The sequence below is a fragment of the Hemitrygon akajei genome, chromosome 12 (genome assembly GCF_048418815.1).
Source record: "Hemitrygon akajei chromosome 12, sHemAka1.3, whole genome shotgun sequence".
NCBI classification, from domain to species: Eukaryota; Metazoa; Chordata; class Chondrichthyes; order Myliobatiformes; family Dasyatidae; genus Hemitrygon; species Hemitrygon akajei.
In genome coordinates, this window is record NC_133135.1 from 88,581,135 (window position 1) to 88,605,716 (window position 24,582).

At 39.7% G+C, this 24,582-nt stretch overlaps 1 protein-coding gene across 2 annotated transcripts in view; it reads right to left on the reverse strand.

The window, feature by feature from the left end:
* Positions 1–13,804: 13,804 nt before the first annotated feature.
* Positions 13,805–24,582, reverse strand: part of LOC140737276 (torsin-1A-interacting protein 2-like) — a 29,205-nt gene continuing 18,427 nt past the window's right edge. For both annotated transcript variants that reach the window (XM_073063644.1, XM_073063646.1), the window contains exons 3-8: positions 22,792–22,836; positions 22,560–22,640; positions 21,929–21,982; positions 20,117–20,173; positions 19,134–19,196; positions 13,805–16,200 (exon numbers count right to left, since the gene is read on the reverse strand). In XM_073063644.1, coding sequence (XP_072919745.1) covers positions 15,413–16,200; positions 19,134–19,196; positions 20,117–20,173; positions 21,929–21,982; positions 22,560–22,640; positions 22,792–22,836 — 1,088 coding nt within the window. In that variant the 3' untranslated portion in view covers positions 13,805–15,412. The remainder of the gene's footprint in view (positions 16,201–19,133; positions 19,197–20,116; positions 20,174–21,928; positions 21,983–22,559; positions 22,641–22,791; positions 22,837–24,582) is intronic.

The window sequence follows — 24,582 nt, forward strand, 5'->3', positions numbered from 1 at the left end:
TTGCATCACCGTCTGGTGTAGAAATGCCACTTCACAGGATCTAAAAGAGCTGCAGAAAGCTGGAAACGCAGCCAGCTCCATCACAAGCACCAGCCTCCCCAGAGTCCAGGACACCTTCAAAAGGCAATGGCTCAGAATCCATCATCAAGGACCCCATCAACCAGGACTATTGCTACCATCAAAGTAGTGGTGGTGGACCCTGAAGACACAGACTCAACGTTCCAGGACCAGCTTCTTCCCTTCCACCATCAGAACAATGAACCCACAAAACCTTCTTCAATATTCCATTTTCTCCCCTTTCATTTTGCACAACTTACTTATTTAATTAAATATATATTCTTCTCATTGTAATGTATTAATCTATCATTTTATTACTATATATTGCAATATACTGTTGCCGCAAAACAACAAATTTCACGGCATATGCCGATGATATTAAACCTAATTCTGCCTCTGGTTCAATGTCTTAAATAACAGGAGGCTGGTGATTACCAATGCTTGTGATGAGGTAGTCTAAACTGGAGCTGTCCAACAGATAATAAAAGAACTAATTAAATTTATATCTAGAAGTAGGGCCACTATTCTTGTACAGCAGTCATTTTATTCACATAGAACAATTTAGACTGTGTGGTCGGGAAAAAATAGGGGGATGTATGGGTTGAGAATATTCATGAAGAATATTCTTTGAGAGTTAAGGGCAAAAGTTAAGGGGTGACATGAGGGGGAACTTCTTTACTCAGAGAGTGGTAGCTGTGTGGAACGAGCTTCCAATAGAAGTGGTAGAGACAGGTTCGATATTGTCATTTAAAAAAAAATTGGATAGGTATATGGACAGGAAAGGAATGGAGGGTTATGGGCTGAGTGCAGGTAGGTGGGACTAGGTGAAGTAAGCATTCGGCACGGACTAGAAGGGCCGAAATGGCCTGTTTCCGTGCTGTAATCATTATATGGTTATATGAAGCTTTTTACTCCCGGTTGCCCTCTAGGTTCTCCAAACATTTACAACTAGGTGTGACAAGACTGCAGAGCTTTGATTTGATCCGCACTCTATGAGAGTGTGTAACTCAGACATCTGTAGACTGCTAAGCTGCCACTTTTGTCAGACTGGCATAAAGTTTATGATTGCCGAGCATCAGTTCCCTCAGATCCTTTTGCACTTCGTATTGAATCAGGATCGATCAATTAATGTGACAGTAAAGGAAGAGCAGTGAGGGGTTTGGAGTTTACATCCTAGCCCGCAGACAGTACATTGTGATTCTCTCGCTGATAGACCACAACATTCCATGCAAGCTCAGTCTTATTTGATTCAGCGCTACGGTAGGACCACACATCACCACAGCGGGAGTTCTTGTTGTGAAAGTAAACGTTTATCTCTGTGTTGACTGCCCAGAGGTATTCACTGGACAGTACTATCTGCAGCAAATGGATTTTTGGGGACAATGTGAAATGCGTTTATTGTTCATATCTGCCCAGTCACCATCAAATGCAAACCAGGAGGTCAGCTGTACCCTTCAGGAAGCAGATAGCTGAGCATGTAGTGGTGTTGCTAAACCAATCAAAGGTATGGATACTAGATCTCCCACCATGACAGATGTCTCTGAATTTCTCTCCTGTAAAACATGACACCACTATTCCATGTGTGCTTCACCACTGGAAGAGAGATAAGAAATCAAAAGCAATGAAGGGCCAAGAGATAAAGTCAGTAAACTGGATTTGGTCAGAGTTAGGATATATTTTCAACTTATGGAAGCTGGACAAAGGAGATTGATACTCAGCAGACAGAGAATGCAAAACAACAAGAACACACAAATAATTGTAGGAGCAGATGATGAAATGAGTGATGCTGCAGGCAATTTTTCTGATGGACATAACTATCAGAATAATCAATTGTCACCATTCTGAGTTTTAAATGTAAAGCCAAGCCTAGATCTCGTGTGAAAGCATCTCAATTAATACGCCATGCAACTGAACATTTCATACTGTAGTGATCCTGTTTGGAAATCCAAGCCAGCAAACGCACTACTCAGGAGAGATGACACCTTATAGCTTAGATATTTAATCCTGAATAATAATTTATTTTTTCTTAAAATATTGCAGCAAAAGTATTTTCAGGGAAAGACTTCACCAGAATGATTAGGAAATGGGCTGCATAAATGATAGATGAAAAAGCCAAAGCACTATCAAAGTTTTAATTATAGCAGTAATCAGAAATCCAAGAGTCAGTTTGGATTAGATTAGTTTATTGTCGTACACATACACCAGGGTGCAATGAAATGGATGGTGCAGAGACATCTTACTTAAAATTAAATAATGCATTGGTAACATACTGAGTGTACAAATCACACAAGTGTGTTAACGTACACAACCAAAGGAGAAAAGTGGAAACTGTGAGCAATTTCAAACTCCTGGGAGTCCACGTCTCACATAACCTCTCTGGAAAGCTCACCATTGCCTCTACTTTCTGAGGAGGCTGGATAGAGCTGGACTATGCACATCTACACTCGTGTCCTTCTACGGATACACAGTGGAGAGCATCCTAACAAATTACATCGCTGCACAGAAGGGAAACTGCACTACTGCGGACAGGAAGGCACTACAATGGGTAGTGAAAAGTGCCCAAAACATCACCGGTACCAGCCTACTCACCATCAAGGACATATTTCCACTACGGTGCTGGAAAGGGGCCAGTAACATCATGAAGGATCTCACCCACCCTGCTCATGGACTATTTGTCCCACTCCCATCAGGGAGGAGACTATGTAGCATTCATGCCAGAACCACCAGACTCAAAAACATTTACTTTCCCCAAACAGTCAGCCTGATCAATACCTCCACCCACTAATCCACCCCACCACATCCCCAATCACCACTACTTCACTTCTCATTAGTCACCTTATGTACAGACACACCCGTGCCTCGCGTCGTTTTATGGATGTACTATCAATCTATGTATATGTGCTATCTTACGGATTCATATCCATTGTGTTTTTTTTAAAATTAGTGTTGTATTCTTTGTTTTGTGTGCTTTTTATGCTGCATTGGATCTGGAGTAATAATTATTTTGTTCTCCTTTACACATGTGTACTGGAAACAATATTGAGCAATCATGAATCACTTGGGGCCAATGCTATACACAGAACATAGCTGAGGAACTGGTTGACCACACTCCTCCTTATGCCCACTGGCAGAGGAGGTGAGGGAAGGGGAGAGAAATTAATACAGCCAAACACATCATTTTCCATCAGCTGAGTTCAAAAAGAATCATCAATCACACAATAAAATACAGAGCTTGTCTTTGATTCACAGAATCAAAAGCATCAGTAAATTGGTTGTCAATGTAACAATGCTTTACACCTTATAATGTAGCCCTGTTACATTCTCCACATGAGAACACTTTCATCTCAAGCCTTAAAGTGACAGAGGTCAGGATATGATTTCTAGAAGTGAAAATGAAGTTTGGCCACTTTCCACAAGAACAACAATGATGAATATAGAACAGTACGGCGCACGAACAGACCTTCAGCAGACCACCATCACTGTAGCATAGCGGTTAGCTCACCGCTGCTACAGCTCGGGGCATCAGAGTTCTGCACCATCTCCCATGACTGAGCTGGTTTCCTCTACATGCTCAGCCCAAAGATGCTCCAGTTCAAAGTAAATTATCAAAGCACACATACATCACCATATACAACCCTGAGATTCATGTTCTTGCAGGCATACACAATCAATCCAATAACCGTAATAGAATCAGTGAAAGACTGCACGCAACAGGGTGGACAGCCATCGTGCAAAAGACAAAGAACTGTGCAAACATAAAAGAAATTGATAATAATAAGTAAATAGTCAAACAAACAATAAATAAATATCGAGAACATGTGATGAAGAGTTTTTGAAAGTGAGTCCATAGGTTGTAGGAACAATTCAGTGATTGGGCAAGTGATCATCTGTGGTTGAACAGCCTGATGGTCGATGGATAATAACTGTTCCTGAACCTGGTGGTGTGAGTCCTGAGGTTCCTGTACTTTCTTCCTGATGGCAGCAGTGAGAAGAGAGCATGACCTGGCTGGTAGGTTCTCTAATGAAGAATGCTGCTTTCCTGCACCAACCCTCTGTGTAGCTGCGCTCATTGGTTGTGAAGGCTTTATCTGTGATGGACTGAGCCGTATCCACTCCTTTTGTAGGATTTTCTGCTCAAGGGCATTGGTGTTTCCACACCAGGCTATGATGCAGCCAGTCAATATATTTTCCACCACACATCTACAGAAGCTTGTCAGAACTTCTAACTTATAGAAGTTAGCAGGTTGATTGGTCATCATAAATTGTCCTGATATTAGGGTAGGGTTACTGGGTGGCACAGCTTGTTGAGCTGGAAAGACCTGTTCGTGCTGAATTTTTAGTAAAAATACAAACATGTTGCCAATTTAAACTAATTCTATCTGCCTATACATCACTCATATCCCTACATTCCTGGACTGCTCACACATCCGATTAAACATCTTAAACATTGTTACCATATCTGCTTCTGCAACCTTCTCTGGCAGTACATTCCAAGCACCCACCATTCTGTGTAAAATAATGTTCCCCCTCTCACCTTAAATCTAAGCCCTCTAGTACTTGACCCTTCACCCCTGGGAAGGAGAGTCAAACCAACCTGCAGGAGGAACTCCACAGACACATTTCCTCCAACAGATTATATGCTGCTCCAGATTCCACATCTACAATATTTTGTATCTCCACTCTGGCTATTTACCCTATTTATGCCCCTCATAATTTTATAACATCAGTTTTTCTGTTAGCCTCTGACATTTCCGTGTAGAGAGAACAATCCACATTTGGCCACCTTCTCCCTTAGCTAACATTCTCCAATCCAGGCAACATCCTAGCAAACTTCTTCTGCGTTCTCTTCAAAGCCTTCACATCCTTCTTACTGTGTGGCAGCCAGAAGTGCACATAATACTCCACATTTTAAACAAGTGCACCACAGTAGTGTAATGGTTAGCACAATATTCACAGTACCAGTTCAATGCCCACTGCTACCAGTAAGGGGTTTGTACGTTCTCCTCGTGACAGCATGGGTTTCCTTTGGGTACTCCGGTTTTCTGCCATTTTCTCCCACAGTTACTCAACCAGCCAGTATGGCTTTGGACTGTCCCGTGACTAGACTATGGTTAAACCATGGGTTGCTGAGCGGTGTGGCTCGAAATGCCAGAAGGACCTATGAACATGACCGATGAAAGCAAGTATGCCATGTTTGTTCTTTACTAAACTATCCAATTAAAGGTTTGAGTGTTGGTTCCACATTAGCACAGCTAAGATGAGGAGTCTATGATATTCCCAGCATTTATCTCTTGATTAAGTTATATCATCGCAGCACAAGCAGGAAGTCAGACATCTAAATTGGCATCATCCCTCCAACTGAAAGTAGGAAAACTGTAAATAAGTGAATAAATAAACCAACAGCCAGAGGTCTGCAAAATAGACAATGATTCACAATCCCAACCAGGTTTTGTGGCCCAAAACTGTAAAAGCATCCAATTGCAACACACATTATAAGGTGGAGAACTCAGTCAATTCCCATTTAGACAAGTTTGCTAATTCTTCAGACTTTTCTGTGAGTGTCTCACCTGCAAATAATGTCAAAATCTTGGTAGAATTTCTGTAAAACAGAATTGTCTGCTGATGCTTTGGAAACTGAACAGTAGATTGCACCACCTAGATTAACACCCTGAAGTTTCAGGGACAGCCAAAACCAACTGTCCAACTAAAGTAAATCCCATCAGTTCATGATAAATCATTTCATCCTTGCTGGACAAAAAATGCAAATCTTTTCAAAGAACACGAAAGGAACACTTTCATACATAAAGCCACTGCATTTGGCCATTGTGTCATGTAGATTCACCATTGTATTTAATGGCACTATTTAGTCTAATTTGGTCCTCAGCTTCCTATGCCTTGGCAATCAAAGTTCTTGACTCAATGTTTTGAAAATGTTGTGAGAGCACCTACTTCCACCACCTCTTCAGGCAGTGTGGTCCAGATTATAACCGCACACTATAGTAAAACTCTGAACCAACCTCTCACCTTATTCCCATGCCCTTTTGCCTTAAACAGCCCTACCAGGGGAAAAATACTCTTGCTCTCTTCTCTATCTATCCTCATCACTTTGTATACCCACCTTTAGTTCAAGATTCCAAATAAATCTAGTATCCATTTCCGACACTTCCCTTCCCTTTCTCAATCTCACTGTCTGTATCTCTGGAGACAGCTTATCCACCCCTGTCTATTATAAACCAACGGACTCTCACAGTTACTAGGACTACACCTCGTCCCACCTTACTACTTGCAAAAACGCCATCCCCTTCTCTTCATTCCTCCGCCTCTGCCACATCTGCTCTCAGGATGAGACTTTTCATTCTAGAACAAAGATGTCCTCCTTTTTCAAAGAAAGGTGCTTCCCTTCCACCACCATCAACACTGCCCTCAACTCTTCCATTCCACGCAATTTTGTTCTTACCCCATCCTCCCATCACCCTACCAGGGATAGGGTTCCTCTTGTCATCACTTACCTCCGCACCAGCTTCCAGCATATAATTCTCCGAAACTTCCGCCACCTCCAATGGGATCCCACTACCAAGCACATCTTTCCCTCTCCCACCCCCCCCCCCCAACTTTCTGCTTTCTGCAGAGATCACTCCCTATGCGACTCCCTTGTCCATTTGTCCCTCCGCACTAACGTCCGTCCTGGCACTTATCCTTGCAAGTGGAACAAATGCTACACACGTTATATATCTCCTCCCTCACTGCCATCCAGGGCCTTAAACAGTCCTTTCAGGTGAGGCAACACTCCACCTGTGAGTCTGCTGGGGTCATTTACTATGTCCAGTGCTCCTGGTGTGGTCTCCTGTATATCGGTGAGACCCAATGTAGATCGGGAGACCGCTTCACTGAGCATCTATATTCTGTCCACCAGAACAAGCGGGATCTCCCAGTGGCTACCCATTTTAATTCCGCTTCTCATTCCCATTCAGGTATGTCCATCCATGGCCTCCTCCACTTTCCTGATGAAGCCACACTTAGGTTGGAGGAACAGCACCTTGTATTCCATTTGGGTAGCCTCCAAACTGATGGCAGGAACATTGATTTCTCAAATTTCTGCTAGTGCCCCCAACCCCTCCCTCCCTTCTCCATTTTCCTTCCCCCTTTCCCTCCCTCACCTCACCAATCAACTTCACAGCTGTTTACTTCATCTTTGAAATCTACTCCTCGGCTTTTCTCCCCAGTCCTGCCGAAGGGTTTCGGCTCATAACATCAACTGTACTTTTACCGTAGATGCTGCCGGGCCTTCTGAGTTCCTCCAGCATTTTGTGTGTTGCTTGGATTTCCAGCATCTGCAGATTTTCTCTTGTTCAAAGTACATATATGTCATCATATACAACCCTGAGATTCATTTTCTTGTGGGCATACTCAATAAATCCAATAACCATAATAGCTGGCCAGTGGCATCCGCACTGGACTTCGAGGCGAGTGGTCCCGGGTTCGAATCCAGCCACTATCTGCACGCTTTCCATCCGTGCTGGGTTGGGCATTGAGCCAGCAACTCCGCCTCGTAGAAAAACAACAGACAAAAATGCTAAAGAATCGGCAAGGTTGCCACCTGATGCACCACGAGGTACAGAAAGGAAGAACAACATAATAGAATCAATGAAAGACTAAACTAAAAGAGCAGATAACCAATGTACAGAGTCAAAGATGGCGTACAAATACAGAAGAAAAAAGAAATAATAACAATAAATATTCAGTTTAGAAAAGTGGAAACAAACATTTGAAAATATTGATTTCACACCATCCATCTGCATAGCATCAGCCCTAGGCAGACCCTGCATGCTAAATGATCCGCTGGCAAAGGTGAGCACAGTGAGGTCATCTCTCATCTTCTTTCCAGTAGAAAGGCTTTACAGATATCATTTCCCAGCAGGTTGAGCAGGAACTCCTCTGAAACTACAAGTAAGGAAAGAGAATCTCCACTCTCCTCTACGTCATCTAAAAAGGCCAATGTTATACTATTGGAGACTAAAAGCCAAATGTCTTTTAAGTGCCAATGACGTTTATCCAGAATCTCAAAAGACCTGAAGGAACATTATGAGTCCATGTGGCTGAAGAAGGGCCAACAAGCTAGAAACAGACAATCGCTGTTGCTCAGCTGAAGTCAATGTAAGTTCCAGAGAATGGAACTACCAATCATGTTATCTCTCAGTCACCAGCAGGCTTGTGAAATTGTTTGCTCTGCCACCTGTTTGACACTATCACCAATTTCCTCCCAGCACAATGGGAAAGATTTTGTCCAAAGGAACTGCTATGACAGGTCACCAACCACAGCAAAGCAGGTTTCAAATGTAAAATGGGAACAGGGACTGCTCTCAGTGACATCTTTAACACTACCATGTTAGTCACACTTTCTGAAAAGTTACTCTTTTCTGCATTTTCAGTCAATGCCTTTTTAAATGACTAAAATTTTAAGCTTCATCATTGAATGGACTAACGAAGTTCGCAGGCCAATACATCACAGGCACATCTCTCCCCACCATTCGTAGTATCTACATCTAGTGCTGCCTCAAGGGGGTAACATCCATAATCATTCTGGGTCTGATCCAGATCTCAGTAAGTCACATACCTGTGTCAAGATCACATCCTCTAGTGGTTCACTTGGTGCTATAAGGAAATCAGAATATAATCACTTCAAAGCAACAGATCATGTTAGGTGATCCCATAGTTCATATATGTCAAACTCAAGACCCGCGGGCCAAATCCGGCCCGCAGTGGAATTATCTTTGGCCCGCGAGATATCTAATTACTATTAAAGCTGGCCCCAGTAATCGAAGCGCCTATGGCGTATGATATGGCTAATGCTGAGTTTATTCAGGTACCAGGTTTTCAGGGTTTTTAGTGTTTATTCGGCAGTCTTCTTCATAAGAAACGGAATTTGTAAAGTGAAACACTTTGTAGTTATAGCAGAGACTGAGACACGTGAGAGCAGGCTGAAAAAACGGAGGCAACGAAAGCTGCGTTCGCAAGCGTCCGACTGATCCGGCCCGCATGAAGCTGCATTTTGCTTAATCTGGCCCATGACCTAAAATGAGTTTGACACCCCTGCGGCATAGTTGAACATGATGTCCAAAAATGCATCCAATATAAACTCATGTCATGAATGTGTAGGGATCTTTACAAAGATGTTTCTGGAAATGAAGGAGTCAAGATTAGACTTAATAGTAACACGTACGTCAAAACATACAGTGAAATATGAAGGTTGTGTTAACCACCAACAGTCTGAAGATGTGCTGGGGCAGCTCGCAAATAACGCCATACTGAACAAGTTTGACTGCCCTTTGAAAAGACAGGTCAAATGCAACAACTGAGACAAATGGTTCAACCCCCAACACATCACTCCGGACCAGATTTCCCCCCTTCCATTGAAAAGCATCTCCATAGCATGATACATAACAGGGATGATGTTACCTGGCTGATGCACAGTATTAGATTTATGCCACACATACCGCTTAGTGTTGAGGTCAAAAAGTTCCATTTCAGTCTCATCCAAGACCACAAGACCACAAGACCTCCTTCCAGACCTTGTAAGTCAGAATCAGGTTTATTATCACCAGCATATGACAGAAAATTTGTTAACTTAGCAGCATTTCAATGCAATACATAATATAGAAGAAAATAAACAAAATAAAATAATATTAATTAATAAGTAGATCAATTACAGTTGAATAGATTAAAAATCATCCAAAAACAGAAATACTATATATTAAAAGAAATGAGGGAATGTTTAAGGGTTCAGTATCCATTTAGGAATTGGATGGCAGAGGAGAAGAAGCTGTTCCTGAATCGCTGAGTGTGTGCCTTCATGCTTCTGAACCTCCTACCTGATGGTAACAGTGAGAAAAGAGCATGCCCTGAGTGCTGGAGGTCCTTAATAATGGACGCTGCCTTTCTGAGACACCGCTCCTTGAAGATGTCCTGGGTACTTTGTAGGCTAGTACCCAAGATGGAGCAGACTAAATTTACAACCTTCTGCAGCATCTTTTGGTCCCATGCAGTAGCCCCCCCCCCCCCCACCAGTGATGCAGCCTGTCAGAATGCTCTCCACATTACATCTATAGAAGTTTTTGAGTGTATTTGTTGATATACCAAATCTTTTCAAACACCTAATGAAGAATAGCTGCTGTCTTGCCTTCTTTATAACTACATCAAAATTTTGGGACCAGGTTAGATCCTCAGAGATATTGACACCCAGGAACTTGAAACTGCTCACTCTCTCCACTTCTGATCCCTCTATATTCTTTTGTCTCACTCTTCCGGAAGTCCACAATCAGCTCTTTTGTCTTACTGACATTAAGTGCCAAGTTGCTGCTGCAACTCCACTCCACTAGTTGTCATATCTCACTCCTGTACGCCCCCTCGTCACCACCTGAGATTCTACCAACAATGGTTGTATCATCAGCAAATTTATAGATGGTATTTGAGCTAAGCCTAGCCACACAGTCATGTGTATATAGAGAGTAAAGCAGTGGGCTAAGCATGCACTCCTGAGGTGCACCAGAGTTGATTGTCAGCGAGGAGATGTTATGAGCAATCCGCACAAATTGTGGTCTTCCAGTTGGGAAGTTGAGGATCCAATTGCAAAAGGAGGTACAGAGGCTCAGGTGCTGCAACCTCTCAATCAGGATTATGGGAATGATGGTATTAAATGCTGAGCAATAGTTGATGAACAGCATCCTGATTTAGGTGTTTGTGTTGTCCAGGTGGTCTAAAGTCATATGAAGAGCAATTGAGATTGCATCTGCCGTTGACCTATTGTGGTGATAGGCAAATTGCAATGGGTTCAGGTCCTTGCTGAGAAAGGAGTTCAGTCTAGTCATGACCAACATCTCAGAATGATGCTTTCCAAAGTCTTTATGGGTAAGGTTATGCTTTTTTTTTTTAGCCAGGTCTTCTTCCTTCACATTCTTCCATAAATACCTTTTCTGTGCAAGGCTTTAGAGATTGTGGTGCTGTGAAGTTCATCTCCAGTTGCAGCCACTGACCTCTACAGACCTGACTGCTTCCACCTCAGCAGCCTCTCTCACAAGTGCTATTCTTCTCTGGTCACTAAATTTAGAGGAACAGCCTGACCTAGGCAGTGTGGCTGTTGTTCATGTTTTTCTCACTTTTTCCACAATGGACTACAATGGTATGCTCAGCACCTTTGAAATGGTCTTGTACTCTTCCCCAGATTTCTGCTCCTCCATTACTATTTCTCTGGCTTCCCTTGAATAGTCTTTTGTCTTCATTTTGATTTGGTCTGTTGAAAATCTACCATGCAGTTGGACCTTACAAAGAGAGAGGGATTTATTCAGGTGATCCTCCAATTTTCTAAATCAACAAATTAGGTGAGTTGGTAAGAAAGTACACAGTACTGTACCTGAGGAACGTTAGCATAGTAATTCCAAAAGGGATGAATTTTTTTTGGCCTCTCAATTTTGGTTTTACATGTAAATGTTTAGTAAATTGTTAACAGGTTTTGCAATCTTTATTTGATTTGATACGATGCACAATGTTTTGTAGGTTACCTCAAAAATCCTAATTCAATATATTTTACATTTAGAAAATGAAACATTAACATGAAAATAGTTGTGGAAGCTGAATACATTTTCAAGGCACTCTGCTTTTCATAGGAAATGAAGTGACTGCAGATGAGAAAGAGTGAAGATATATGTTGCAAGTCTAAGATGAGATACTGAAAGTAAGAATATAAACACCAGATCAGATCAGTTTTGGTAAATTGGACTATTTGCAGTATACGAGATACAAGCTACTATACTGCAGCTCATATGAAATTGGCTTCACAATTGCTCATCTTTAGTGACAAGGAGAGTGACAAACTGTTGTCACTTGCATAATAAATGTATATCAGCACACACACACACACACACACACATCACCCAATAACAGTAGATCTTGTGTTAAGTCTAAGTCATCATTTTTTAGCTGGGGAAGCAACAATCACTCTGCATATTAAATAAAGCACATCATGCGCATTAGCTTTTCATTCTGAATTACTGTTCATCCTGAATTCAAACTAACTTTAAATGTGTCAGCTATATAATGTGTGTGTGTGTGTATATATATATATATATAAGTGTTCGCATGGCCCACAAAGTTCATATTATCTGTAATAAGCTAACTAAGTGGCAGGACTAAATAAACATTCAATCTGATATTGTATCAACAGAAAATTCAAAGAAAGGCAACATGCCATTCTGAAGCAAAGTATGAGTGGGTGTTGGAATCTGGGGTCCTCCTCACGTAACTCAATTGTGCCTCCTTGTGGTTGCTTTCATGTATATCACCAGTACCAGAACATGCTGCATCAGAAACAATTTACACAGCGAATGCAGCAAAATCATACAGAAATATTATTGTTTAAAAATTGATGGAGATGTCAGCAGGAAATATTAAAACAGGTAACCAAATGCTTGAACAGAGATACTTTTTAAGGAGTGACATAAAGGAGAAAGTTAGATGCGAAAAGTTTTGACCAGTTGTGGAGCAAGTACATTTAGGCATGGATTGCAGGAGTGAAACAGTTGTATGGCTGAAAAGATATTAATTTATTTAACCATTATATTCCTGGGAAACAAAATGGAAAAGCAGAATAATCCAACTTCTTACACACAGCAAGGAAGTCAATTCCATGTTATTCTTGATTATCTGTAAATATCAAAGTCAAGAACCATGGAATATATAAATTAAAACAATGATCACACTGCCACCACATCTCAGTAATAATCACAAGGTGAAACCCATTTGTTCATTTAGGCCATTAAAGATCCAGCTCGTCATGTTTCCCGTACCCAAAATTGTGTTGATAGTCATTAGGTTGCAGATTCTGAACTGGATTTAGACAGCAAATATACAGGGATTGATTCCTGGCTGGGTACTCAAAGACATCCTTCTGAATATCTCCTTGTTCAATTGAAGGGCTTTCTGTTCAAATCACCTTTAAACTTCATTCACTGAGTACAAACATCACTGGCAAAGGTCACCATCTATTGGCCATAACTCAGCCACTCTTGAGGTGGTGGTAGTGAGTATCCTTAAGTCAACGTAGCTGACATGGCCAAGGTTTCAAGTAATGGCCAAAGCTTTCAAGTAATTCGAAGAATGTGGTAGAGTTACAACAGCGGAACAGCGGGATCTCAAGTCAGGATAACATAGGTCTTGGAAGCAATGGTTCCCATTGAGTCCTCTGATATCACATGATTGTTCCATTTCTCCTCCAGTCTCTCAAGCTCCCCCTTAAAAACAGTATGAAGCTCCTGCTACTGCAGCTGGCTACAATGTATCTGAAACTGATGAAATCGGTGCAATTCAACCAACACTTTAGAAAGCAGCAGATGGACATGCTCATAGACTAAGATAAACATAATTTAAAAAAAATACAACTTTTATTTTTGTTAACACAAAGTCTTACTACACAAAAATGCAGCCATTGTAATAGTAGATGTCACATTTAGAAGTAAGGTATCATAAGACTAGAATTCTTAACTTCTTCGTTAGTATAAAAAGAAGCAAAATTAAAATGCTGTGTTTGGAATGAATTTGACAAAGATCTTCCAGTTGTGTTGCGCTTGTGATCAAAATTACATGCCGTGAAACTTTCTTGTGTATTTATTGACTGTCTTTCAACTATGAATCTAATACAAGGCATTTTAAGAAGTCCGAAGAAAGTGAAAGACATGGAACTTCCACAAACAAAAGATTTATAGTGATGGTCTTCAGGTCAATATTTTATTCCATATACTACAAGAGCAACCATACATTTGCTGGTTTAACAAAACAGCCAGTGCCTAAATAGGACTTTTCCTTTGAATGTTATTTTATTGCATTTGCTTTAAATCTTTTTTCTGTTTTTTTTCTTGGGAAAAGAAAATTAAGCCTGCTCAAGTTAAACAGATTAGTAATATTTGCAATTAAAATTCCAGTTTGTGGATTAAAAAAAATACACATTACTCTTAATTTTGTAGAGGCTTTTACCAAGATCATACTACCATGTAGTAGAGAAAGTTTAAACAGGCTTCAATAAAACAGCATGAATGTGATTCATCAAAATATTTAGCTGCTTGTATGAAAAATTAACATGTAGTTCAATATTGCCAGCAACCCCACCCTGTCTAACCAACCATTGCCACCAATTCCCATTCAACCTAAGGCACATGCAGACATGACATAAAACATGATCAAGCAAAGGGTTACATTCATAGTGCTGCAAGAATGAAACTATTAAGCTATTGATTTTTCCTGGGGGTTTAGAAGGGGGAGAGGAGAGTGGTTGGTGTGGTGGGAAGGGAGATGGGAACTAACAGTTCACACATTACCTCTGGATTATACAATTATTGGCATAGTTTGTAAGTCACAACATGAAATTGAGGCTTTAGGAGGATTCCTAATTCTCTAATTAATATTAAGACATATCAATGAACAGTGGTCTACTTATTACAGTCTGTTTGATCTGCACTCCACTCTGCTCAGCTCCAGTTCCAGAAGAATTGGAAGTGGTTGATTGAGTATTGCATTCAATCCGTTGAGATAACTCTTTTTGCTTATGTTAGAATGACGGAACTGCAGGGCAACTAGTGACTCAGTTGATCTATTTCCTGCCAATAGTTATTTCTGGGGTCAAAGTGAGGGAGAGGTCTATCCATCTTGCCTTTTTTTAAATCTATTCCTTAATCTATTTCATGCACCCATCCCAAGTGAAAAGCTAGCTGACCCACCAAAATCATTTACATCAGCTGCCAGTGTGTCCAATATCACCCATATCCATATTTCTATTTTAAATCACTGCATATTAGTTGAGATGGTCTTTAATGCTGTGATACAACAACCAGCCATCACTGCACAAGTAAAACTTGGCATTAAATGAATGCTAATCACCGGCATGAGGTCTCCAGTCAAACTGTCTAATGCAAGACTCAGCTTGGGTGAAGTAGTGCATTATGAATTAGGAAAGTGGGAGGGTCTGTGCATATAGAATCTCCTTTTTTTTGTTACAACACTAAGTATCCAATTAATATTTTAATACATTATGTCACAATTTTGATTTGTTTCTAACTTTAGATTTGTAAACTGTCCTTCCATTAAAATAGAAGGCAGTATCTATTCTTGTTGGCGAGAGGTTTCTGCTTCGGTGTTTACATTCCCTTTAAGTGACGAAGATCAGCCTCCCTCACCCATGACTCATCATTTGAGATTTCTGTACTTGTCCACCTGACAGTAACAGGTGTAGAGGAACCAGGAGGAGGGAGGTACGGTGATTACGGATGAGGAACAGGAAATCAAATGCAAGTGTTTAAACTTCCCTTTGACTTCACTTCCCATACTCTTTCAAAACACAACCTCCCTCCTCTATCTCACGAACTGGTGCCACTGGGAGCACAACATGTGCAATGCGACTCCACAGGCCGCTCAGTTTGTCAGTGTCCATGCCTTGACTACCTTCAGAAGCAGAAAACCTCCTTATCAGAAAGTTACGGACCTTCATTTCCAAAACTTTCAGGCTAATGTCTGGTGCCAACTTCTCCTCATCCAGGAGAATAGTGATCAGCAGGGTGATTGCCTTGTAGGCTGCGTTCTCATGGTCACAGTACTTGTAGAAGATCAGGGTGGACAAAGGGGGAAGATCCTGGAAGTGGTGAATGACTGCTACCTTGCTGCCTTCGTCAAACCCAGATGACAGCTGGGTATCCACCTCCAGTTTCACACCATCACTATTCTGGCCACTACTAACAGTTGCGTTGACTTCCACCGCTGCAGTAGCATTGAGGGCTGAGGAGTAAGCATTGGCAATCCGACGAGTGAGGCACCTCAAGGTCTTCTGCCCATCTGATGCAGCTACAAACATCAGGATGGCAGGTTTCTCATGCCGGGTCAGATTAATATGGTTGCACAGTGTGATCCTGCTTCTCTTCCACAGTACTGACTGCTGTCCGTAGAACAGGGCCTGAACCTGCTCAAACTTGTCTAAAAATACAGTTAACGTTGTCCTTTCCACCAAAGTAACAGACTGGGGTGCATTCATCAGCAACAACACAGAGAAAAACACCACTACAATCATTAGAATGAAGATCACATTCTTGTTTGAGGTATCAGCACTTCCTAAAGTGGAAAGAGACAGAAAAATCAATGTATGTTTAAGTAGCCAGTCACCTGCATCATACTGCATAGGACCTCAAAAGTTAATAGTACCACATCTGCAACTGAAACTGTGTATGTTAGCATACTAAGATTATACCTGCCTGAAGATAGCTGTACCAGCCCAGATGGGATATTAGAATACTGAGAGGAAATCTGTACCTCTCAGTGCAAGATGACACTTGTCCCATAACAGTGGAGACCACACATAGAGTAACTGCAGTATGAAATCCTAACTAACTTCCTCAAAGATGTTCCCATTCTGTATTAGTTTACTTTTACCCCATTCAGGTGCATGGGCATCACTGAGATCCATAATCGCCTTTAGTGAGCAGATTTTTACACTACTGTAGTCATTGTAAAGGAATTCACAGACATAATTCTAAATTGTAGCATTCAGCTGTTGTTTCAAGTTCATGAGGAAGAATTTCTTTTGCCAGAGGGTGGTGAATCTGCAGAATTCATTGCCACAGATGGCTGTGGAGGCCAGGTTACTGGGTATACAGTATTTAAAGTGGAGGTTCTTGATTGGTAAGAGTACCAATGGTATTGGGATAAGGAAGGACAAGACGGAAAATAAATCAGCCATGATTGAATGGTGGAGAAGACTCAATGGGCCAAGTGGCCTATTTCAGGTCCTACAGTATGTCTTATATTATCTTAATAACATTTATTAACTTTTTTTATTAAACCTGCATTGGTCCCCTCTCTTGAGAGTAACAGCTGTGCTGGGGAATGAGGTTACACACTGATGATAAACAAATGCACTACTAATGGTTCACAACAGTCCATGGATGTTTGCTTTGAATTGCTCGGTCTGCTCTCCATCTTTTCAATTTAGCATTGGGGAAATGCTGGTCAACGTTAAGAAGGGGCCATAAGCAATGTGCTGCGGTTACTACGACTATCTTGGACTGATGTACTCTCTACATGTAAATATTTAAGGATAAGACAGGATATTACACTCAGATGTACTGTGAAGGAACTTTGTCTGGTATGGAAACTTAAGTGCACAGGAATGTAAAAGGCTAGAGAACAGTGGGCTTGTCAACCACTGAGGACATCTACAACAGGCAACATCCATCTTCAGGAGACAGCAACCATCATCAGGGACCCTCACCATCCAGGCCATGCCATCTTCTCAATACTGCCAGCAGGTAGGTACAAGAACCTGGAGACTCAATCCACGGTTCAACAGCTTCCCCACGGTCATCAGGTTCTGGAATTGTCTGAGAAACCTTATCATTATCTTGGACTATTATTTTTCTGTCGCTCAATTTTGCACAGGTGTCATTATTTATTTTGTTGTTTATTTTACACACATGCATAATTTATGTTAGTTTATGTTAACTCATGTTTGTCCTCACTCTGTGCTGTTGCTGCATGTTTGCCAATGACAACAACAAACTTGAATTTGATGTTAGTTGCCATAGACTCAATCTGGAGGGCAAATTCTGCAGGATTCTGTCAGCTCAGCCAGCAGCTGTCAACTTAGTGGAGACAAAGAGAAGGTAAATGCTGGAATCTGGACTAACATACAATCTGCTTGAAGAACTTAGTGAGTCAAATGTTATCTACAGGGAGGAAAGGTATTGTTGATGTTTCAAGTTGAAACTGAACCTGGCTATCTGTCCCAGTTTAATTATATATTATTAACTTGTAGTAGGTTTGGAATATTTATCGACAGCAGGGACATTCAAAAACATGAAAAAGAAATTGACAGCTTTGAAAAACAGAAAATCCTGGGCCCTGACAAATAACTTTCATATTATGAATGGACTACTTCCACCTTATCCAAGTGATTAGGTCATAGTACACACAGAGCCAATGTGCAAGTGAAACCTCTCAGTGTTACAAAGGGACCTTTCTATCCACAACTCTCCATTTAACTCCTCCATCCCTACTAAGTCATCTCCTTCTCAAAGTACTTTTCCACACAACTTAAGGACGTTCAACATTGTCTTCCCTTCCTACCTCTTGCAGACCCAAACTGAGCTTCTAGATGAAGTAGCAATTCACATGCACTTTTTCCAATTCACTGTATTAGATCAAGTCCTCATAGCGTGATCACGTCTACATCAGAAACTCTAGCCACAGATTCGGGTGACTATTTTACAACCCTGAGCTTTCACTGCCTGCCACTTTCATTCTCTGTCCCATGTATATTTTAATGTGTTACGCTGTATGGCATGAGGAGAAGCACAACGGTTTCACAAGAGGATGCAATGCAGCCCTCAGGATCAAATCTTTTAAATTTATTTCTTAATTTTCCTGTCTTCAATTGCTTATTCCCCACCCCAGATCAAAAATCTGCAGATGCAGGTCAGGCAGCAGCTGTAAAAGGGAAAAGGACAAAGTTTTAACTTGAAGACGGTGTCAGTATTTAAAATGCTTGATGGCTGCACCCTATCACAGGTATTTCCTCAGAACTCCCCACCATCCCTCCTTCTCTCTACCACTCACTCTTTCCATTTTTCTAAATCTGATGAAGAGCTTTTAACCCATAACATTGACTGTTTGACTCCACACTGACACTGTTTGACTGCCAGTGCAAACAGTTTCCTGCTATTATTTCCAAAAACTTGTTTTGGTTGAATCAACATTTGAGGGAGGCAAATTATTAAAAGTTTTATAATTTACAACATCCACATATGATCACATTATTAAAGCCACATACTTGACATAAACAAACAGATCAGTCAGGTGGTGAACTTTCTACATCTGCAAAGTTTCACATTAACTATTGGCTGCTTCTTTCAACAAACACTTACAAACTGCATTATTACCCTAAATTTTAAACACTCCAATCCAGATTTTAAATTTCTGTCATTGAGGCCAGGAAACTTTTCACATATCTTCTACTGCTGGCATAAACTCAATAGTGAATAATTTAATACCTTCCTGTGCAAGTTTTCTGCTTCTTTCATCTTCCTTTGGGGAAAGCTCAATGCGAGGCAGCGCTGTAGAAATAAACAACCAAAAGTAAACCTGAGGCTGCTGAAAACAGCAAACCGCTGCATTCTCTGTGATATCACAAATACCATTACAACATACATTCAGACAATAAACCCAATTATAATGCAAGGTAAACCCAGATTACCAAATCTGCAATAATTCTCTTGTCTGCAATAATTGTCATTTGCACTTAAAAGTCAAAAACACAATGTACATTAGACAAGTGTAAATCATTTGCAGAATGTCTTGAAAATCAGGAAATGTTCTATAATGAAATAAATTTGGCACAATTTCCTCAATGGTCTTGTTGAAATAAGAACTCCTTTAACCCGATGGGGTGCTGAATAGTAAATTTATCATAATAAGAGACGGAGATAGACAATTATTGAAGAACATGAAACTGCAGAGCAACTCTCAGAACTTTATGATACCCCAAATGTTAAACACCCAATGGAGTATAGTTCTAAAAAAAACACCCTGAAAACATGCAAAGACTTTGATAGTTTTAAACCTTTAAGACCTACCTGAATACAGACAGGACCCTGTCTTAACAGCAGATTCAAAGGATAATATACCACTCACCTCAAAACAATATTAGAATGTAAACACAAATTATTTATTTTAATCACTTAATATTGGTTGGAACTCTCTGGTCCAGCATACAATAAATCTGCAGTACAACAAAATTAATTCTAAGATATAATTATGATCTAAACTAATCTGTTACTAAATAATCCATGAGTGTAACTTCAGCAGTCTCAGCCAACAGCTTTCTGGCTTCCTAAAACTTCAGATTACTGACAGCTATAAGAAACAAAACACTCACTAACCCGTGCAGTGTCCTGTACTTAAAAAAAATTCTCCTCAAAACTCAATATGAACCAAAATAGAAAAAAAATCACAACACAATACTGTTCTGCTTTACCTGGAGGTACAAACTTAGTATTAACTTTACTTGATGGAGTTACATCATCCTTTTGACCTAGAGGAAAAAATTAAATGGGTTAACAATATTTGCAAGTACATGCATGTAATGAAGTGATTGAGACAATTCAAAGATTTTAAACTTTGAGTACCAAAACTCCTGGGCAATTTCAAGCAGAAAGCCAAATTCAATCTATTATACATTATAGATTATCTTAATTTTTAAAACTAGTCACAAGCTAATTCAACTGAAAATTTTAAGAAGTACTGATGCTGAAAATCTTAAACAAAAAATGCTGGAAATGGTCAGCAAGTCAGGCCACATCTGAGGGAAGAGAAAGCACTGACGTTTCAGACGGAACACCCTTGGTTAGAACTGCTGCTTCTTCAGCACCTTGCTCATTCTCAAATGTTTGAAAGATTAAACTAAAATACAGCCAGAAATGTTCTTAGAAAAGAAAGCACTTTGACTCATGAAACAGATCAAGGGCTTTTGTCTTAATATGTGAATGTGGAACTTCAGCATAATCTTAACTGCAGAGCAATTTAATGTTGTAATGAAGAGCCCAATTCCATCCAACTATTCTATCTTTTGTTGAGGAAAGATAAAAAATTCCCCCCCCCCCCATCGTATTCCAAAGGCAAAAGAAAATTATTCTGATGCTTCCAATTTAGAGTGTATGAAACTAGTTATCATGAAATAGCCAAAGTTCCAGCATCTCAGGAACACAATCCACTGCACACAACATTCATTCACTCATTTCTACTAGAAAATAATATTCTTAAACACAATCTTACCCAGATCTCAAAACTCAATATTGATGAATTTCAACAGAATTTATTTTATAGAATATGGAAAGGCAGTATTTCAATCACAAACAAAGATAGTACTTTCCTATTTAGTTCACCTACTTTTGCTCCGATTGCAGGAAATTAACTCACCCTTGACAGTGCATTCATCATAATGACACTTAACACAACTCTGCAAATACACTTCTGCAACTTAAACATTCCAGTTTCCATATTTGGCTTTCAGACGCTTTCCCTACAAAAACTTTTTAGATAGATAGATAGATAGATAGATAGATAGATAGATAGATACTTTATTCATCCCCATGGGGAAATTCAACATTTTTTCCAATGTCCCATACACTTGTTGTAGCAAAAACTCATTACATACAATACTTAACTCAGTAATAATATGATATGCATCTAAATCACTAACTCAAAAAGCATTAATAATAGCTTTAAAAAAGTTCTTAAGTCCTGGCAGTTGAATTGTAAAGCCTAATGGCATTATTATAATTATTAATAATTAATAATTATATAAATTATTGAGAGAGAGCCTTTAAAGTTTTATGATATTCCAAAGCACATCATTGTCAATTTAGCTGATAAAATCTGGCACAAGGCTCCATACACTAGAATTAAGAAATGTGACAATTAGCTTGGACAAGAAGATGAAAATGAGATCATATGAAGGTACTCATACTTTTTTTCTCTCTGGCCATACTTCAACCCTCCAAGAATTCTGTGTTCTTCCAATTCTAGACCCCAATTTGATTGGTAAGTTCAATAATATTTTCGATCTGAATAGATCTCTCAAAGGGCCAGCATGTGCATAGTGTATCAAATACCCCTCTCTCTTGTTCTATATGATTTTATAACTTTGCAAACTTAACAGGTTAAACAGTGGTTAGCAATCTGATAAGTAAAGAGCACTTGAATGACATTTGCTCGGTCATTTCAACACTCAGTGACATCCTCTCTATACAACTATCACTTTACCACATTCAAATAACAAGACACCAACCTCGAGTCGAACGAAGCGGTCTTCGGCTTAAGTTTGGTTGTTGGGGATTTTGATCTGCAAAAACATGTATACAAGTTCATCAACAAGTTAAGCTCAACTGTTTAATTCAAATTCCTGTGCATGTACACAGGCATTTGTTACTGATTTTTCTCAATAGTGATCCACAGAAAACTAAATAAAAGCATATTTTGAGATCTGCCTTCAAGGACATTAAAACTGACACTAACCTTCAAAAGGTCAGAAAAGAAAAAGAAAAACATTGGTCAAGAATCCAATACTCAATAGCTACCTGGCAGCTCTTTTTAGAAAATCTAACTATGTGGTCATCTGTTATGAAAAATTGGACAAGAGTAAGGGAGGGGAAATGGGAATTAGAGGGATGGAATTGATGAAAAATGCTGCTAAGTCCAAAATCAGCTGCACATTCCTCAAGCAGTGAAGCACAGTAACCACTGATTGTCCATCAATCTGAATGGGGAGGAAAATCACTCAAGTATTGATCCAATGACAAATTACAACACAATCACCAATAATTCTACTATATCCATGTTAGCATTGACACTTGAAATGAAAAGGCCAATTTTCTGGAGTGAGGCTAAATGTGCTCACTCACTCTGTGAGAATTCTATACCTGATGAAGTGCAAGAGCAAGTCCTGCTAAATATTGGTGAATCCCCAGCTGCTCCCAGATTCAAAGGTGAGTCAGTGGTTTCTACAAAAAGAAAAAAAATCAAAAGCATCAGTATTGATAGATCCCTACTGGAAATTAGAAAGCCACTGATGTCCTCAGAGTCAGATTTCTCCAATAACTAAAGGTGAACATCAGATTAAAAAAGACAAACATTTTATGCACATGCACTTACCTTCATCTAATTGGTCAGAGTCAGATTCACTTTCAGGACTCATATCTAAAAGAAAAGAAACATACCTCAGATGCTGAAGCATATACCAAGGAATCATCAGAAATACAGAATTATACATGATATACATATATAAAACTTTTCCCCAATGCCTAGGTGATGGGACTATGGCAGCATTTTCATTCTTGGGAGAAGATGATGTGGAAGAATTTACCTAACTTTCCAAACAAGGCAACTACTTAATTTGAGATAGAATTACAAAAGGGGAGAGGAGAGGACGCAGATCAGAACATAACTGTCTTTAATGTAATGTTACCATTTATTGCTGATACTTTGATCTACAAAAGATCACTTTTGGAAGAAGCTCACGATTCTACTACTTGGTTCTGCATCAGTAACTTGAAGATAATACAATCGATCGTCTGCAAAATTTCCTCCTACATTTTTAAAAATCTAGAATATTACTGAACACAGCTCCAAACATAGTCACTCTGTTTATCAGATGATATTCCTTCATCCTTCAGGGAGCTTGAGTCAAAGTCAGAATCATACAACACAGAAACTGGCACCTCAGCCATCTTGTCCATGCCAGTCTTGAAACACTCAATCAATACTAATCTCAATTTCCAGCATTTAGTCCATAGCCTCCAATGGCTTGCAATTCTAGTCGTCCATAGGTCTCTACTTTCACCATCCCCCCAGGCACATTTGATATTCCGTCCATCCTGTGGATAAAAAAAACCTTCAAATCCACTCCAAACCTCATATCCCTCACCCATTTCATCAACTCAAGAATATCATCCTGTACCTTGGAATATCCCCTGCACAATACCCATAATTTTCATGCCAACTATGAAATTACTCACTACATTCATATTCACATTGTTAATACGCAAGACAAACAATAACAGCTCCAACACTGGTCCTTAACTAGTGAACAAGCTTTATTTTATATATTAGTATTAAGAGCAACAATTTGATTACAGCACGGAAGGTCACACTACAGATAGAATGACTTCATATCTTTTACCATGCTTCAACAAGTGACATTATTTTAATATATAAAAACACACACAAACATAAGAAATTCTGCTGATGCTGTAAATTTAAAGCAACATACAGAAAATGCTGAAGGAAATCAGCAGGTCAGGCAGCAACCATGGAGATGAACAGAACAGAAAGGTTTACTGGTATCTTCCCCCTTCTTTTTCAGTCATAAAGAAAGGCCTTTCCCCAAAAGATTAACTGTTCATTTCCATGGATGCTGCCTGACCGCCTGAGCTCTTCCAGCATTTTGTGTGTGTGACATACACACACTTATTATGGTATTGCATAACATTCCACCCTAACCACTATTAATGATTCATTTTTAGCTCGAGTTGATGTCTACCTTTTTAACAAAAAAAAACTCTAAATCAATATCCCAGTTTAAATAGCAGATTGACAGGCAGAATGTATCAACTCCAACTGCTGTTGTCAATTGGCCAAGGTCCATCGTGAAGAAACTGATTCAAGTCACTAAAACTAAGAATCTTTCAAGTATCCTTTTCACCACACACAAAATTCCTAAATTCCAAATAAAAAAAACAAATTGCAGGCTATTTATAAATCTCTTAGTCTTGACATCTTACTAATATTTTGTTCCAGACGTCAGGAGCTATTCTGCTGTGCAGGAAGCGAATAACATACCAAAACTCACATAAAAAGAGACAAATTTAAATCTCACTCAAGTCTGTGACTTTATGATAGAATCCCACCATGAAGGTCAGAGCTTCCAAACTTTTGTTCTCTCTT